The 20,514-nt window shown below is 39.7% G+C and overlaps 1 protein-coding gene across 10 annotated transcripts in view; it reads left to right on the forward strand.

Annotated features, from left to right (window-relative positions):
- NRXN2 (neurexin 2) overlaps positions 1-20,514 on the forward strand; it is a 693,278-nt gene that overhangs the window by 184,852 nt on the left and 487,912 nt on the right. For all 10 annotated transcript variants that reach the window (XM_066582621.1, XM_066582619.1, XM_066582620.1 and 7 more), the window contains 2 exons: positions 11,912-12,115; positions 16,758-16,784. In XM_066582621.1, the coding sequence (XP_066438718.1) occupies positions 11,912-12,115; positions 16,758-16,784 (231 nt within the window). The remainder of the gene's footprint in view (positions 1-11,911; positions 12,116-16,757; positions 16,785-20,514) is intronic.

The raw sequence follows: 20,514 nt of genomic DNA on the forward strand, positions 1-20,514 counted from the left end.
ATTCCATTGCCGATTCGAGCCTCCTGATTGGCTGGAATCGGCACACGTGACGGGGCGGAGCTACGATGACGACGCGGTGACCAGCTCTCCGGCACGAGCGGCCCCATTCACCAGGCAGAAGACCGCACAGCGCAAGCACGTCTAAAAAAGCAAGAAGACATCAGAATTAGACGGATCCATGGCAACGGGGACGCTAGCAACGGAGCAGGTAAGTGAATAACTTCTGTATGGCTCATATTTAATGCACGATGTATATTACAAAGTGCATTAATATGGCCATACAGAAGTGTATAACCCCACTTGCTTTCGCGAGACAACCCCTTTAATTCATCAAGAACATTATTGCAACATGCCAGACCGTGGTGGGGTGGGCAGCAATGGTGGTAGTACCGTTGGCTCTGCTGCTGTCCCTCATGAGCGGAAGGTCATGTGCAGTTGAAAAATAATAATTTAGTTTTTTGGCTCTTTGGGCTACCCATGAAATGATAATTTGTCATGATCGTGACGCCAGTTTGTATACAAGCCGAGACCTATGCTGGACAAAATAATAATAAAAAGGAGAAAAATAAAAGGAATTTGTCGGTTCCCCGGGAGTGTAGTATGGTACCTCAGTGCAGATGTTACGGTGGTGAGAAGGGACTTCAGGAAGCTGGATTTAAACTTTGAATCAGTGGTACAATTTTTTCAAAAGAAGAATCTTTCATCACCAACCCATGCATAGATCTTATCCACCAATATAGGCTGCCTATCTCCTGCCTACCTGAACAATACACAAAAACTAGGTTGTGGCGACTGTGAGAGATAGTGTGGTTGACAAACAAGCAAACAATAAACTCACATACATAAAGGCAGTTCATACAGTGCTTTATGGAGTGTGCTACTCCAGTACACTACATTATCATATACTATTTAGACAAAAACATTCTTTTCCATTGAACTAATGACATAAACCATTAAAATGGTCCTAATTGCAAAAGCACAATAATCCTTTGACTGGACTAGAAGTGATCATTACACAATCCCTCCCAACACACATATTACACTATAATCCATCTCACTAGTACTAGCTTTCATCTATGTCTTGCTTTGGTAACCTGCTAGCTAACAAATCCAAAAAAAAGATTTCTTGTCTATTTACATTTGGAATCCATTTATCATTTGTTATGTAGTGTTGTGTGAATGGAAACAGTCGAACCCTGTCTCAGGTCGAACTTTGCTAAAAGTTTAGTTTGGTGTAAACCCAATAAAATGATTTCATCTTCTTAACCCCTTAATGTCACAGGACGTAAGTTTACATCCTAAAGCGCACAAAAAGTGCCAGCAAGGATGGAGAGGTTTCAAATTAAAAACGTCTTCATTGTTTCATGTCCAATAAAAAAAGCTAAGTTTCAACCTTTTTATGGCCTTTTTCAAGCTTACATCCTGGCAGAGTAGTAGTTAATGCTACAGGATGTAAACTGGCCTCCCGCTGCAACAGCGGAGATCAGAGAAAACACAGATCACTGCTGTTGACCTCTTACATGCCACGATCAATGTAGATCACGGCACATAAAGGGGTCCACGGAGAGAGCGTGCTCTCTCTGTGGTGTCGTCTGCCCTCCGCTATGTAATCGCAGAGGGCCAATGGGTTGCAATGCCTTTGCCTGTGATGACTATCATGAGCAATAATGCTTTGCAGTTCAGAAGTACAGAAGTGGTGAAGCCTATCTTCTAGTTCCATGGGCCCATTCTCCTGATTTCATTGGACAACACCTTTTACCCCTGCCTCCTAACTTGACCATGCAGCATTAGTTGGCATCGTTGCTCTGACTCTGAATCCAGAGATTTAGTCTTCCTTTTCTTAACTTTTAACTAGGCATGTTTTATTGTTCCGCAATCATAGTGAAGGGTATAATAAAGTTATCATGTTACTAATATTGCACAGTACATACTGTAGAAATAAAAAGTTTTAGAAAAAACATACTGAAATTAGTTTTTTTCATTTACACCTCTTCCCCAATAAAAAAAATGATAAACAATCAATTAACAAAAGCTAAAGGGATTTTCATTGGCTATAAGAAATTCTGCGCCAGGACATAGTATAAAATAAAAAAATGGCTATATTCACCTCCTCAGATGGCTCTCCTATTCAATGCAGGAGCCCCAGTAGAAGCTGCAGATGTCACATACCACATATTGTACATGTGACTGCACCACCAGTCACAGACTTCATCAATACCATGCTCATTTATGGCAATCACAACTCTGAAGACATTGATTTACTAAGCTGTCATATGTATAAAAAACAGCTTCTTCTGGGATCAGAGTGGCAGGGGCTGGGGCTCCTGTGCCAGACTGTGGGGCTATTTGAGGAGGTGAACATGAATTATTTTTTAGTTTACATTTGTTTTTAGTCCCAGAAACCCCCTGTAAGGCTGGGTTCTCATGGGACGGAAATCTCGCGGCTTGGCCGTGCTGAAAAATCACGAGATTTCTTTGGGAGAGCTGCAGCTTCAAAACCTGCGGCAAAACCCATAGAGAGGAGTGAGGCAGCAGCGAGAAGAAAAAAAGAATTAACATGCCGCAGAATTGAATTCCGCGCCGCATGTCCGCTTTGCTGCAACGGATTGGCCGCCCCATGTGGACGAGATCTTTGCAAAATCTCATCCACATGGCTTGCTAATCCCAGGAGTAGGAGCCGTGGGCGGAATTGCCACACGGAATTTCCACGTCAATTCCATCCTGTGTAAACCCAGCATAATACTCATAAACAGAGGCATTGACAAAACAAGCTGCCATGTAGCTACAATGGAAAACTACAAAGTTATACCTCTTAGAATGCTGTAATGAAAACACTAAAATTAATATATTGCTGAGGCCCAATATAAGCAGACATTAACTGCATGTAACTGTAGGGTGGGCCCTAGGCACCCCAGTCTGACTCTGAGAAGCACAGTGGCTCAGGGGTTAGCACTGTTGCCTTGCAGTGTTGGGGCCCCCCAGAGCTGCATGGCAACAGCCTTTATCACTGAGCCACTGTGCTTCTTCTTCCTTCAACGCATTAAACATTCCCCCTTATACCATTTTCCATTTAGCATTACCAATTCACAGTAAACCTATGTAATATTTGTCAAACAATAGCAGTAGAGAGACTCTGTTACCATCTTTTTGGACCCCTTTTTGAGAGTGGCACAACAAAGTGACAGTCACGCTGATGGCAGTAACATACCTGCTGTATGTATTGGTGCAGTAGTTTGGGAGAAACTTACATTTTATCATAGCAGCAGTACATATATAGAGCACTACATAAAATAGTGGTGGATATTCATGAGTTGCAGGCTAGTTCCTCTTGCCTGATGTCCAACGACTAATTGACAGCTGACTGCCTACTACTGTGCATAGTGACAGCTGGCAATCACTGTCTGGAGGACGGCCCAATGAACAGGTCTCTCTATATAATAATCACCCCTTGGTACTATGTTAAAGCGACCAAAGGATTAATTGTGATTTCCAGTAAAACAGCATTAAAATGCAAGTAACAATACAAGTACAAAGTTTGCAAGCAACGTGTTTCGGCGTTTACAATATAACGCCTTTTTCAAGCTAACATATAAGGCCTTAGTCACACGGGCGTAAATACGCGCGTACATACGTGCGTATATACGCGCGTAAAAACGCCCGTGGGTTTTTATGCGCGTATATACGCGCGTATTTACGCCCGTGTGACTAAGGCCTAATACAAAAACAGTCATATATATAGTGCTCTGTCTTACCGTCTGGTAAATATATATATGACTGTTTTTGTTACTTGCATTTTAATGCTGTTTTACTGGAAATCACAATTAAACCTTTGGTCGCTTTAACATAGTACCAAGGGGTGATTATTATATAGAGAGACCTGTTCATTGGAGCGCGAAAGTTCTCTTTTTTCCCTTTGGATGCATATTTCTCCCCCAATTGATTTATCATTGGGGTCATTTTACTACTGCTGCTCCCTGGATCTACAGGATCATCTCAAAATTCCAAGCACCTGCTATACGAGAACTAGGATCTCCGGTGCAAGCGGGATGTCTTCTGCTTTAGCAGGGACCCCGCTTGGCACCAGAAGAGTTTATCCTTTTATTCAGATACAGCGGTTAGAAATGAGCGAGTATACTCGCTAAGGCACTACTCGCTCGAGTAATATGCCTTAGCCAAGTATCTCCCCGCTCGTCCCTAAAGATTCGGGGGCTGGCAGGGGCAGGGAGCGGCGGGGGAGAGCGGGGAGGAATGAAGGGGAGATCTCTCTCTCCCCCCTGCTCCCCGCCGCAACTCACCTGTCAGCCGCGGCGGCCCCCGAATCTTTAGAGACGAGCAGGGAGATACTCGGCTAAGGCACATTACTCGAGCGAGTAGTGCTTTAGCGAGTATACTCGCTCATCTCTAACAGCGGTCTTATGTATCTTTGGCGCTGATCATTATTTATTCTGTCTGGAGGACGGGGTAGGTGTGGCAAGCCTGCAGCTCATGAATATGCAGGACTAGTTCTGTGTCTGGCTGCTACTAATAAAGTGCATGTTTCTCCCAAACTACTGCACAGATCCACACAGCAGATATATCACTGTAATCAGTGTGACGGGTGCTACCTCATGGTGCTCGAAGGGAGGGCTGCAAAAACATGGTGACAGTCTCTTTAATTATTAGCACTACAGCACTTCCCTCACTAAATATAACATTTGTATCATCTTTCTATATGTACATTATCATTTACATCACTTCTCACTAGACATTAGCATTTACATTACTATGCTAGCTAAGTCCAGAAAATTAAAAAGATGGGGGGACCTCTATTATTCCATATGGAAGTTTCAGGTGGAATCTCCTGATATCCTGTCATTTGTTTGGCTAAGTGCCATATTTAAATGACAAGGTTATGTATAGGTAAAAGGTGTTAAGAGTATAATTTTTGGTTTTCCACTACTGTCCATAGGATAGTAGAAGAGAAATAGAATATCAAATGATGTTCAGCATTAGGTAGAGGTTCATTTGATACCCAATATCTTAAATAACATAATTGTCCTGCTATATAAGTCAGGCAAGGACATTCCTGCTGAATCTTTAGCTCGTTGTAGTGTTTCACTACTAATTCTATGTCTAGAATTTTTCCATATAAAAGATGAGAAAATGCAGTTTACATTATTAAAGAATTGTTGAGGTATTATAATATCAGTATGTTCTATACTATATAGAAGTTTAGGTAGAATTATCATTTTACTGAGATTCATTCTGCTGGCCACAGGCAACTGAAGTGAACCCCATATTTTAAATTTGTTTTTAAGGCAAGAAAGTAGAGGGGTGATATTAAGGTCATATGAGTATTGACCATCTCTGGAAATATAGATTCCCAGATATATAAATTGTATGACAATTTTGAGAGGACAAATGTCTTCACCTATTGTCCATCCCTTTTAGTTGAGAGCCATAAACAAAGAATTCTACCAGTTAATAAGTAAGCCTGAAAAGATACCAAATTTGTCTATGATTGATACAGCATATGGTAAAGTAAGACTTGGTTTAGAAAGAACTGATATCATGTTATCAGCATATAATCCCATGCGTTCTTCTCGGGGTCCAATTGTTATGCCTTGGATATCTGGGTCTTGTCTAATTAACAATGCTAAGGGTTCAATAGCTATGGCGAATAAAAGTTTTGAAAATGAGCATCTTCACCGTGTCTCTCTGTTAAGGTTAAAAGAAGGGGAAAGTTGTCCATTCACAAGTATTCTAGCTTTAGGTGTTTTATATATAATGGATATACATTTGATAAATGTCTTGTCAAATTAAAAATAATGCAGTACTTCTAATAGATAGGGCCATTCAAAGGTTTTTGCTGTGTCCAAAGCTCAATTTTGTTTTTGTTTCCAGCCTATTTGTTTTGCTAGCTGTATTCGATGATGTTATAATAATATTCTTTATTTGTATAGCGCCAACTTATTCCGCAGTGCTTTGAAGCATGGGAGAACACAGACAATACAACAATTACATGTGATATACAATCAGTTTGAGCCAAACTGGGTGGGGGTGATACAGAAGGAACAGGGTGGGGGTGAGGCATGGGGGAACACAGGCAGTATGGGAATTACATGTGGAAATAAGTTATTAGGAGGCAAACGGGGTGGGGGCGGTAAGGAGGTGCAAGGGTAGTGGCCGTATGCAATAAGCAGGGTGGAACTTGTGGCGAGCCATAGGGAAGGACAGGGGGGCTAGGTCAGGAGATTTAGTATGCCTCTCTAAATAGGTGCATTTTTAAGGTGCGTCTGAAATTTTGTGCATCGGGAATTGTCCGTATGCCTTGGGGGTAGAGTGTTCCAAAGGATCAGTGCTGCTCTGGTGAAGTCCTGTAGGCGAGCATGTGAGGTTCATATTAGAGGGGTGTTTAGTCTCAGTGTGTTAGCAGATCGGAGTGTGCAGGCTGGCTAGTGTATGGACAGGAGGGAAGCAATGTACGGTGGTGCAGCGCCATGGAGAGCTTTGTGGGTAAGGAGTTTAAATTTAGTTCTGCAGTGGATGGGCAGCGAATGCATTGACTGGCATAGTGCAGAGGCATCTGAGAAGCGGCTGAATAGAAAAATGAGCCTAGCTGACGCATTTAGTATGGATTGGAAAGGGGAGAGTCTGGTGAGGGGAAGGCCAAGGAATAGTGAGTTGCAGTAGTCGAACCTGGAGTGGATGAGGGCAACAACGAGTATCTTTAGCATGCCCATGGTGAGGAATGGCTGGATTTTAGCAATATTTCTGAGGTGCAGGTGGCATGTTCGGGCCAGAGATTGGATGTGGGGGGTAAAGGAGTGGTCAGAATCAAGTGTGACCCCAGTGTGATGTTGATTTGCCAGGTTTGCATTGTGTCAGGTCAGATTGGACAAAATCATGGACAACTAGGTTAAGTCTATTTGCTAATAATTTAGTACTAATTTTATAGTCTACATTTGCGAGAGATATGAGTCGGTAAGATCCACATTCTTTGGGATTTTTATCAGGTTTTAGTAAAATTACAGTATTTACCTCATTAAAAGAATCTGGAAATTTACGCTGTTTTATGATCTTGTGAAAAAGTAAAAGTAATCCTAGGAGTAGGATTTTACTATATTGTATATAAAGTTCTATTGGAAAGCCATCTGGACCAGGTGACTTATTTTTGGCAATGTAAGATAAAGTTTCTTCTATTTCCTCCTGAGTAATAGGAAAATCTAAAAAAGAGATATGTTCTGTAGAAAGTTTAGGGAAAATTATCTTATTTAGATAGCCTCGAAGACTTATATGTGGCATGGGACTGATATAGATCTCAATGAAATTGAGTAAATCTGTAAAGTATATTAGTAGAGTCAGTAATTTATTGGTTTTCTGGGGAGCGTATTTTCAATATTGGGGGAGAGGAAGAGTTTTGACGGATCATATGAACTATAAGTTTACTGGATTGATTGCCAAATTCAAATATCAATTGTTTGGAAAAAATAATTTACGATTTGCCATTTCCTTTAGGATTTGTAAATATTCCCTTCCTGTCTTTCTTTACCCATCTAGAATTTTTAGCATCAGTTGGGTCATTTATATATAACTAGCGTACCCGTCGCGCGTTGCTGCGAAGACAGACATACATACATACTTCGTTTTTATATATCTAGATGACGGCAGCAGCGACCACTGAGGTTTTGTAGGCCGCTGCTTCCCCCTTGCAGGCTGAATAAAATAGCCATTGTGTGGAACATCCAATTTATCCGGCTGCTGTGGCTTCTTGGGAAGATAGCCTAGTACATGTTTGCCCACTTCCAACTCCAATGGAGACTGACTGTAAATGGCTGGCGTGCTCTAGTATTTATGGTTTCAAGGTCTATCTATCTATCTATCTATCTATCTATCTATCAGGGTTATTGCATACAGTCTATCTATCTATCTATCTATCTATCTATCTATCTATGACATCAGGAAATGAGAGAATTAGATTTTGTAGGCCGCTGCTTCCCCCTTGCGGGCTGAATAAAATAGCCGTTGGGTGGAACATACAATTTATCCGGCTGCTGTGGCTTCTTAGGAAGATATCCTAGTACTTGTTTACCCACTTCCAACTCCAATGGTAATTGGCTGGCGTGCTCTAGTGGTTCCAAGCTGTACGTGTCATAATAGAGCCTTAATGACATCACAATGCAGCTTTATAGAACATGTTGGGGCATGTTCAAGGGCGTCCGATGTTGATGACATCAGTGATGACATCACAATAGCAGGTGGCTTACTTATTCGATCTACGTGGGGGGGTGGTAACTTTCGACGACGCTCGCGCGTGCACCATTTATCGTAGGATAGTTGTACTATGCCTATAATCTTCCCAGGAGTGTACTCAACAACTTCCCAAAGTTTCATGGCGATCGGATGAATGGTGTAGTAGCGCATAAAGGACAAACAGACAGACAGACACGCAGACAGACAGACAGACACGCACGCACGCACACAGACATACATTCAATTTTATATATATAGATTTTTCTCTTTCAATACTCTTAGTTTTTAGGTCATTCTCTCTTTTGTCTATAGTTTTTTAATGTATGAGATAGAGGATTTAAAACATCCTCATAAAAAAGATTTAAGAGTACCCCAAACTACCATAGTTTCAGAATCAGAGGGATTTAATCAAAAGAAAATATATTGGTCTGGGATTCTACGTGGGTCAAAAAGGGATAACCAAAATGGGTGTATCTTGCATTTTCTATAAGATTGAGTATTTAGAAATATTAATGTTAACCAGATTGGGGAGTGGTCTGAAATACCTCGAGGTAAATATCCTGTCGCTTTCATTAAGGCGAATAAAGATGAGGATCCTAAAATATAAAAAATGCAACTTAAGCTATTTTTGTGAACAGTGTGACAGAATTCACAAGTATTGGGATGACATATTCTCCATTGATCTAAGAAACCCACTTTGAGTAGTAACGCAGCCAATCTAGTTGGGGTTATGGATCTGGGGCCCCAGAGCAGCCCCAGCGGTAATAGTGACCCCCCAGAGCGGTCCTCCAAATTTATCTAAAAATTGTCTATTAAGAAATTTAGGTATCCCATGCATATGGTGGCAACATCATGATACAGAGAAGCAAAGGAAATTCCTTCCATTATATTAAAGGGGTTGTCTCGCGAAAGCAAATGGGGTTAAGTACTTCTGTATGGCCATATTAATGCACTTTATAATATAGATCGTGCATTAAATATGAGCCATACAGAAGTTATTCACTTACCTTCCCCGCGGTGGCGTCCCCGTCTCCATGGCTCCATCTAATTTCAGCGTCTAACCTCCCGATTAGACGCGCTTGCGCAGAAGGGTCTTCTCCCATCTGTTCGGTCCGGCACGAGCGGCATTCTGGCTCCGCCCCCTTCTACGCATCATCGTGTAGCTCCGCCCCTGTCACATGTGCCGATTCCAGCTTCCTGATTGGCTGGAATCGGCACACTGACGGGGGCGGAGCTACGCGGATTACTCGAGCGAGTAGTGCTTTTCCGAGTACGCTCGCTCAACTCTAGTCATACTGCTTTTTGACAGGCAGTCTATCAAGCCACCCCACGGGGATGGCTTGATAGGCAGTCTGCTATGGCAGCCCTGGGGCCTTTCAGAATTGACAGCGACATTTAATTAAAGGGTTAATTGCTGTGTTTGGCCGTACAGCTATCGCGGCTATTGTCGTGGGTGTCAACTGTAATAAACAGTTGACGCCTGCACTGTATGGAGGGAGATAGCGGCGCTATCTCCCTCCATACACGTCCTGCAACGGCAGGACATAAAAACACTATTGGGCCGTCACTAAGGGGTTAACTAAGGAGGTAGGTGGTGGGTTATATATATGCATAGAAGGGCATAAGGATTAGTATAAATTTTAGTTGCAAGGAATATATATTTACCATCAGGGGGTATTCCAATTTGGTCTGGTTCCCATTTTAATTGAAATATGTGTAAGAAGTGATACTCCTCTAAATATGTGGTATGACATGCATGATAGGACCATTGTTTCTAGAATTTTATGTAAAAAAGCAGTACTTGTTGGAGTAAGATGAATTTTTCTGCAAGCATAATATATGGGGTTTATGAGTGTGTATCTGTAAAAATACTATGGCTCTTCTTTGGGGTGTTCCTAGTCCCCTGAAATTCCAAGACAAAATTTATGTTAGGCATTTGATAATAAAGGGGTTATAGAATAATAGAATTGTTGTTATAAGCCTTTCCATTACATAAATATTCCAAATACGTATTGGTAGACACCGTATGTAAAAGTATTGATATCTACTGCATATTGAGCTGCAGAATATAATTTTATCAAACTACTAAACTTTTGTGATTTAATATTAACTAAGTAATTAGAGATTTAGTTATAAAATATGAGAAGTCACAATAAGCACTATTGTAAAACCATAAATAGCTATCATGGCAATAAATGAGGCGGGATGTTTGTGTGTGGTTGACACACAAGTTTTAATTAATATTTAAAGTATAAAGATACTGGCTATTAAAGATATGGTAAATTGTTGCCTCCACTAGCCACCCAACAGAAAATAATAGTATTATTCTAACATATATATTCTTATACTGTATGTGTATATATATATATATATATATATATATATATATATATATATATATAACCAATACATATATATCTAATTATGTCAGTTGAGATTACATTTTATAGTATTTTTTAAGTAGAGAGTAATGGTAAAACATTTGATTTAGAGGGTATAATGTCTCATCATTATGTTTCTTTTTTATGAAATGTTTAACCCATTAAAGGGGGTTCTGTCATTGAAGAGAAAATTCTATACTCCCCTATTCCTCTCCAGGCAATCTACTTACCTCATCTTCTCCTCCCTGATCTTCTCCTGTCTCCTGCAGTCCCGGGGGAAGGGGGATATGGGTCACTTCACTTCTAGCTGGCTGATTCTTTTGCTTCCTGTGACATTACGTACATTCACAGGCAGGAATTATTCTAACTGCCATTATGGAGTCAAGAAGGATTTTTTTCCTCCAAATGAGCTGAATTGGCATCTGCCTTGTTGGTTTTTTTTGCCTTCCACTGGATCAACAAGTGGGGGTTGAAACTGGCTGAACTAGATGGACATTGTCTTCATTCAGCCTAACATACTATGTTACTACGTCTCCTTCCTGGCCAGAAATGTAGGCTAAGTCACTAGTTCACAGCCTTGCAGGAAGTGCTGAGCTATTGCAGAGACTGCACATGTCCGCTGTCTCTGCAATGCATCAGCAATCCTTCCTAGTCAGTGAATATTACGTCACAGTGACGTGATTTTTGCTGACCCGCAGGAAAAAGAATGCAAGGAATCCATGTTTCATAACAGGAGATGTGGATCTGGACGGCTTGCGGCTGTACTGCAATGCCTTATTGCTTACCAGACCACTCCCTTTGTGAACCCTAACATAGATCATGGCATGTCTAAGTATAACAGCAGGGATTGCAGTTCTTCTCTATCTCTGCTGTTGCAGTGTGAGGTTGGCTATCAATAACAGCCTACCCCGGCATGGTGCAGGTTCAGCTTCTGAGCCTGCTCTGTCCACAGGACTTTTATTCAGGTGTACTTTTTTTTTATTGTTAGTCCACCGCAAGATCTTACTGGTGGGGTTTACAATAAGCAAGCAGTTTCAGTGTATGACCTACTGTAGCCTCCTAGCCTCCAGTATGTATAAATACATGCATAGCTTTCTGTCCAACTGGATCAATGTTCAGTTAACATTAGTGCTCCTTTCTCAAGAAAGGTTGCAATGATCTATTTTTTCCTTGGATTCAATGGCATGGTCACAACCTAACAACTGTTTCCTTGGCTTTCAACCCTTAACATCTTGAAATTGTCAGTTGTCATTGTTACCATTTCTTATCTCACCCATTTCTTGTACTCTTGATTACAGAAGCAGCAGTGCTCAGCTATGATGGCAGCATGTACCTCAAGGTCCTGCTCCCTGGTGTCACACATACAGAAGCAGAAGATGTGTCTTTGCGTTTTATGTCCCAGCGAGCTTATGGACTTCTTCTGGCAACTACATCCAAGGAGTCTGCAGATACATTACGACTAGAACTTGATGGAGGAAAAGTGAAGCTTACAGTAAACCTAGGTATCTATTCTGTGCCTTCTTCTCAAGAACAAAATGACCTTGCTCAGTCAATGGCTAAAGTCACGGAGACAAAATATTGACAAAAAGTAACACAACACAGAAACAAACATTAGTTGTTTAAATGGTCAAGTGTCAGTATCACTTACATAACACTTATTCTTCTGATTTGTCGTTTTAACATTGTCATGCATTGGGGAGTATTAAACAGGCAGCTATAAGCTTTATCTCATGAGACATCTATCTCTATTTAAGACTTAATCATTGATGTGTAAATGCTGTCAGCTTAAAAATGAAGCTCTACAGTCTAGAATAATAGATGGGGGTGAAGAGTTTTCTTTTGTTAAAGAACATTGACACCAGATAATTATTTCTTTCTGTGTTACCCTTCTGAGAAAGGAGTCCCCATTTAGCTTGAAGATATTTAAATATTTACATAGTTGTACATACAATTGTCACCTTGTCTTTCAAGACTATGTCTGAAGCTGCAGTTTGTTTCCACTATCAAAGGGCCTATGAAATGAAAGACTGACACCTGTAGATTCGGTGGAAAGGGTCTTGTTCCATTATGACATACCTGTACATATGCCCTATTAGAGTCCACTGATATCGTAGAAATGGTCTCAAACTCCCTTCTCGGTCAACCAGAGTGGAGAGTCACTGTGAACAGAAGCTCCTGCTCTGATGGGCCCAATGTGACCATATATGACATTTCTGCCTATCTGAATGCCTAATATGTAATACCACATTTTACCAGCAACAGCCTCTGCAGTAGAAATGTACAGCTACCCGTAGTTTTTTTCCTACAATAACAGTTGACTGTTAGGCGTTTCAGCTGCTGGACCCGATGCAATCAATTAATTGCCAGTGGGTCCTCAATTACAGAAGGGATTGTCCAGATGGAACAATTGCATGTCGATCAAGATAGACAGACAATCTCATACGCTGTGAACATCAAAAATCACTTCAAAAATATGGGTTACGTTTTCTAAATGGTGGTTTCAGTTTAAAGTCTAAGAATTCTTTTTCACATGAAGATGAATTTGTAAAAATGAGCGCTGATCGATGACATAATAATCTGTAATGGTTCAGAGACATGCATTTCTAGGTAATAATAATCATGTCTATTTACAATTTCGATCACTTTTGAAATTGCTTGTTTTTCCTCCTCTCATCTGTTAACAAGTAGCAGATGCCTGTTTATACAAGGGGGTATATTTCCGAAGAAGAAGAATTTTTAGGTTATTGCAAAAGAGTACGATCTCGTTGACTATGTATTGGTCATACAGGTTAACACTGGCCAACTATTATGAACTTTTGTTCAGTAACATGATATGCACTCTATAATCGCCTTGTGTAAAAGGCCCTTCATTCTTTAAGGTGTGGATACAGAGCTGGTATAGTTACAAACTGTTTTTTTGCTCCACAAAATGTATTATTTATATTGCATCTTAGCCACATTGCTTCCTAATGACTGTAGTATGTTATAAATCACACTTTACATATAGCACTAATAAATAGCAATGTTTAGCTTGAAACAAGTCTTTTTGAAGAGGAGAGGTCCTTTTTTTTAGACCATTTATAAATTCTGTTTCTTCTTTTTATGCCCTTCCGGCAATCTGTTCTGTAGTAAAATTGAGAATTCTTAGAATAGCTATTAAATATGTTTCATATCATTTTCTGAATGACTTTACATCATGAATACAGTGATTTGTCTCTGTGACTTTTGCCATTCTACCTGTCTACCGTGCTTTATGAATTAAAGCATGATCGAGTGGTGTTATATTCGTTAACTACTTTTGAAATAGCCTGTCAACGTTTGCTTTGCTGAAAACCTTCAGACACATCTGGTCTGTCAGGCATGGAGTGGACATTTCAGAGTGACAAAGCCCTGCCCCACTGTACTCTTCATAGACTATCACCCTCCTGCCACATTGGACTCTCTTCATAAGCAATCACCCATTAATTCTCATATTATTTCTATTGAGATGCTTCAGCTTTCACTTTTAAATCCAGATCTAGATATTAGACACAGCAGAGAATTACAGTTCTGTTATTTGTCAATGCAAAACTATATATATTCATGCAAGACTCTCTGCCTCTGTATTTAATACACCCAATATAGATGGGTTTTCATAGGTCTAAAAGGACTAGTTTAATGACAACTTTAGTTCTGTAATATCTGGTGGATTATCATGTATCGTTATTTCCACCAAATGAACTATAACCAGACCACTTTTATCATGTGTCACTATTCGTGTAAAGAGAAGCACAGTAATCTTGTAGATATGATATGTTTTAATTGCTAACAAAAAGACATGATGTTATTCGAGCATTATATGCAATGTAAGGAGCAAGGAGGTCTCACCGCCACACAATTAGAGGAAGAAAGACTGAATTACCTGTGGTTGAGGCTTTTTCTAGCCACAGACACAACATAGATATAATAATAGAAAGTAACTTTAAATCTCAATGTCATAGAAGAATTTGGGACTACAAGTTTATAACCATCTTTGACACTCTTAACCCAAGCATCAACATTTCAAGAGGCTTCATGATAGAATGGAGCAAATGAAAAGTCTGTAGCACAAATAACACACAGGCCTGGTGACCCCCTAACACCAATTTAGGGACCATAAAACTTTCACATCCTTTTCATCAGTCAAATTAAGTATTTACTCCTCTGCACATCTTGCTCTGGTATTGTTTTAAGTGCAAAATAATCACTCCATAACTATATATATATATATATATATATATATATATATATATATATATATATATATCTTTGTATATATATATATACAAAGAACAAGATGGCTAGAAACAATCAAGGCGACCACGAACATGTCAATCATGGAACTGAAAGAAGTAGTGAAAGACAGGAATGCATGGAGAACATTGATCTATAGAGTGACCGAAGGTCGGATGCGACTGAACGGATGATCATCATATACAATATATATATATATATATATATATATATATATATATACTTCTTCGGATCTATTCCATTAAGCCTGATGAAGAACCCTAAGTAGGTTTGAAATCTCGCTATAACATCAATTAAAAAGTATCATATCTACAAGATTACGTGGTTTCTCTTGCTGGGAACAATCACATTTTGCTCTACTGGCTAACACAGTACCAAACTTTTTTCCTATTATCCAAGTAGCAATGTTCATCTGTGCTTCTTATTTTTGTATCCTAGACATGTTTGGCATGGGCTAACACCTTATGTGTTTTCACCTTTGGAAGCCATTTTTATTTGTTAAAATGTAATGCATCCACAGATGAGTACTGCATACATGGAGTTCACCTCTTCAATGAATGCTCTAGATATATGTAGTTATTGTCCCCAAAATATAGTCTCAAGATCTAGGCCAAATCTTGCTGTGAGTGACAGAAAAAGCAGTCCCATGAGAGCTGCCATGGCTGAAAACATAGCTATGAACTGTGCCAGAAACTAAAAATAGGAAAATGTGGAGCACTAATAGCTGAGCTTAGATAATAACTGCACACTGTTACTATACATTAGGCCTATAAAAAAATAAAGAAAAATATTTGAGGGCTGTTTCCAACTTCTCAAACTATACAATTGTAATCAGAAAATCTTGATGCCAAAGAGATAGCAATTTACTATTTTCCAATTATTACAATGCCATATTCTCATCTTCATGCGAATCACACAGTAATAAGAGCGTACTCCAATTCACTCACATTCTTCATGCTCTTCTTACTGAAAAAAAGAGATGTAAGTGGGGCCTGGTTCTGCCTCTTTTTTGTTCATGTCCCCTTTTCCGTCGCGGTTGACGACATGTGGTGACCACAGCCATCAGCCCCAGATCAATTCCTTTTCTCCTGCAAGGAGGCGGACTGGGTTGTTTCTGAAGGAGACAGAATGGGGGAGCATAGGTCCCACCTCTAAGTTCTGTGGTAGATTGGTTAATAAATGAACATACAATAATATGTTCTGAAATGACCTTTCAACCAAGATGTATGAACTTAGAGGGTGAACATGATGGGACCACCCCCTTTCTCGTCTGCTGTTGGCTGTAGTTTGCAAGGTGGCCATTTCATGAAAGACAAGTATGTGTGGTACTGTGGAATCTATGCATGGGAATAAGTTAACGCAGACCAGTCTTTCCATTATAGAAAACATTATAGGCCTCAAGTATTAAAGCCAGAACTCATAATTAGCAAAGGAGTTGCTCGCAGCAGATAATCAGATTCCAGATTTCAATTTATAGCCATTTGGAAATTTACAAAATGATACGATTAATTGCTATTGGCAACTCCTCCGATTGTTGTTTGTATCTATAAGGCTTAATGGGTTTATCATACTATAAATGAATCATACTAGGGCATGATTAGCATTTCCTCTCAAAGGCAGAATACTCAAATATAATACTTAATTTGTTGTATTTTCCATTATGTAATAGTCTAGGATTCTTAGCGTTTTTTACCTCAATATTTTAAATTAAAATATAAAAAGTGATTTTTTCCATAATTAGTATGCTATAGTGTCAGTTATGAAATGGCCCCTGAGACACATGTGCGTCCCCGGAATATGTGGGTGCTGAATTGTTCTGTCTGCAGAAAGATCTGAAGGATAACCCAGGTTGTCTCTTTCTCTTCCCCTCAGACTGTTTACGGATAGTATGCGGGCCCAGTAAGTCTCAAGATGTACCTTTGCTCTGACTATGCTTTCTGAAAACCTGTTTTGCTGTTCACCTCCTTTGCTGTCTTCTCCACACTTTCTTCTTCTGCTTTCTTTCTGTTACTGTATCTTCCGAATTCTCTCTTTATAACTCTTTATGACACTTATTGTTATTATTTTTGTATTCTGTTTGAAATAATTTTTATGAATGTGATTTTTTTTGTGTTTTATTTGTTATTATTTTCTAATACTTATATGCCTTTTGCTTTGTTGTTGGTCCATGGATTCTTTTTAGCTAGCAATCACAAATATCACTGAATGAGTATCACGATATTGTTCTAGCATACATGATAGTTTTTATGATCATTTTATCCTTGGTCTTCTCCTACTTTTTATTTTTCTGTGTGAAGGCAACAATAGCAACATATTAGGGAAGATTACATAACAATTCCAATTATATAAGATATAAGGTCTTAAAGGGGTTGTCCTGCAAAAGCAAGTGGGGTTAAGCACTTCCGTATGGCCATATTAATGCACTTTGTAATATACATGTTTGGCATGGGCTAACACCTTATGTGTTTTCACCTTTGGAAGCCATTTTTATTTGTTAAAATGTAATGCATCCACAGATGAGTACTGCATACATGGAGTTCACCTCTTACATAACAATTCCAATTATATAAGATATAAGGTCTCCGGTGCTGGCATCCCCGTCTCCATGGCGCCGACTAAAGCTGCCTTCTCCCTGGATTAGACGCGCTTGCACTGTCTGCCCTCTTCTGTCCTGCTCCGGCGTGCTCGCGCTGCAGAAGACCTCTGCAGCGCGAGCATACCGTAGCCGGACAGAAGAGGGCAGACAACGCAAGCGCGTCTAATCCCGGCAGAAGAAGGCTTCAGTCGGCGCCATGGAGATGGGGACGCCAGCACCGGAGGGGTAAGTGTATAACTTCTGTATGGCCAATATTTAATGCATGATGTATATTACAAAGTGCATTAATATGGCCATGCAGAAGTGCTTAACACCACTTGCTATCACGGGACAACCCCTTTAATGCAGTGATACTGTACACAAAGCTAAAATGAATTCTACATTTAGAATATAAAAATGTAAAGCTTAACACTTTTAGCCCAAGTTCATCATTAGAGAAGTTGCAGCTAATGCCTATAAATGACAGAACTAAAAGGGTTATCTCTGATTAAAGGGTTGTCCAGGGTTGGAAAAAAGGGTCAGCTTTTTGATCTGACTCATCAGACATAAATTTCAAACTCAGTCAACTTCTTTTTAGATGATGAAAGTCTGTAACAAGCTAAAATGAATGTTAATTGTTAAATTCACCTGATGAATGATCGTTTTGGTTGAAATCATCCATCAACTTTAGTCTAATGGTTATGGCCACCTTAAAGGCTATGGAAACCTTTTTGGCATGAAAATTCAATACATACATATCTTACTAAGTCCCTGAAGAAACAAAATAATGCCCTGTTTTTGCATTGAATTTTCCTTCTCATGCATTCAGCAAGCTTCATACTTGGTTTGCAGGCTCTCCTACATTCAAGCTTTTGGCTCAGGGGCATTCCTACTGACCAGCTGGTCTTGTTCATGAATGTGTACAAGCTCTCTTTCAGAGGCTGTGTGGCATAACAACACCTGCACAATTCTTCACAGCTATCTCTCCATCTATTTCTGAGTAGCTGTTGGTCCCGTTTCCCCTCATTATTGATAACAGCTCCAGATCTCCTCCATAATTCCCTAGCACTGTCATACATCCCTCTGTAATAGTAGTTTTCTCTGCTCTCTGTCTTCCTCATCTGATAGGGGAACAGGCTAGGGCAGGAGATGTAACAACCTCTCATTTTACTATGGCTGATGGAATTTGCTAAGATTTCAGTCTTTCAGTCTGCAGTCTCTTGGAAAACAATACAAGCATTGAAATTAACGTTAGAATTTTTTTTATGACAATAGTTTTTATTGAATTTTCAGTTATACACACAAAGGCATAGCAGTATGAAAACATTTCTACTCATAACACAATAATGTAGCTACAAGCCTTATATCATCTGAATAGAAATAAATAAGAAAATAATAGCAATCAAATGTTATCACATTTCACATCTTTCATTGCTATTTTCGGGAAGAACTTCATTCAATAATGAACAATGGCCTGGCCAGGGCCAAATCACATTTCAGGAAGGAAAGGGTGGGAACAGGGAAGGGTATAAGGGCGGGGTGGGGGTGAGGATTCCCTCTCTCCCAGGGCTGCTCCCCCAAGTGGCAAATATACTAGAAAATTAAATTTAGGTTAGTAGATTCATCCCCACTGTAGGAAAAGCATAATTTATCCATGGAATCCATATACTAAGAAATTTATCACTTTTATCTTCTGTTATCGAAATTTAGCTTTTTGTTTATCAAATACCAATTAATTCAGCATTTAACTTCAGAAAAGTCCAGAGAAGCTGGACAATCAGAAATTTTTACTAAAAAACAATTGCAAAAAGTCTGCATTTCCAAAAACACATTGATTAAAAAAAAGTACAACAGTGTACATAGCCTTTGAGACCCCTATTCATGCTAGAGGCACTGCACAGTCTTTTCTATCTATTGACTGAGGTGATATTATGATCTTAAGCAGTGAGGAGTGATAAGAAGGGGGCTTCCTCAATGTAGGTGAGCACAATCTCACACAAAAGGGGGATAAGGAGAGTGTAGTATGCACCACAATGCATTTTGTTGTAATGAAACAATGACCACCTAGCAGGAGTGAGGGAATAGTTTTCAGCATGTATCACAAAGGCTGGACCTACACAATTGCTTGTAGCACCATTAGTTTCACCCATACTATTAGACCTGGTATACTATTAAAGTATACTACATAATGCACTGAGAGTCGGGGCTCCCACAGCATCTTAGGACCCAACTGCTTCTGCAAAAAAAAAGAGATATTGGTTGATATTTTGGCCAAAATACGCAAAGCTTGCAACCCAAGTTAAGGGTCGTCATGTCTTATGAGTTCCCACACTAACATTATAAGCAGTTTATTGAAAAAAGGGATCAAATCCTGACAAAAATCACTGAAAATGGTCATATTTACCAATATGCATGGTGCTGGGAACTGGTGTTTGCACCTGCCGTTGTATCAGTAAGAATGGCCTTTTTTCAATGGATTCTGAAATAAATCAAGATTACAAAGGAAAAATATAATGCATATCTTTAAGGTTCAGGTATTCTGTAATTTCTCCAAAAATAACTTAACTTTAAATATACACCGATCAGCCATAACACTAAAATAAATAATACTATGTTATGACAGTGGCACCTGTTAGGCCTCATGTCCACGGGGAAAATCAGGCCCGCTACGGATTCTCCATCTACCCGTATTTATCTACCCGCGGGTGGTCAATGCATCCCTATGGGATGCGGATCTGCATGCGGGTGATCCGCTGCGGATCTTAAATCATATTTGGCCCGTGGACATGAGGCCTTAGGGTGGGGTATATATTAAATAGCAGGTAATCAGTCAGTTCTTGAAGTTGATGTATTGGAAGCAGATAAAGTGGGCAAGAGTAAAGAACTTTGATAAGGGCCAAATTGCGATGGCTAGTAGACTAAGTCATAACTTCTTCAAAACAACAGTTCCTCGGGGGTGTTCCCAATATGCAGTGACTTGTATTTACCAAAAGTGATCCAAGGAAGGCCATCCAGTGAACATGCAACAGAATCATGGGCTCTCAAGGCTTACTA

This window comes from Eleutherodactylus coqui, chromosome 11 (assembly GCF_035609145.1).
Source record: "Eleutherodactylus coqui strain aEleCoq1 chromosome 11, aEleCoq1.hap1, whole genome shotgun sequence".
Classification (NCBI taxonomy): Eukaryota; Metazoa; Chordata; class Amphibia; order Anura; family Eleutherodactylidae; genus Eleutherodactylus; species Eleutherodactylus coqui.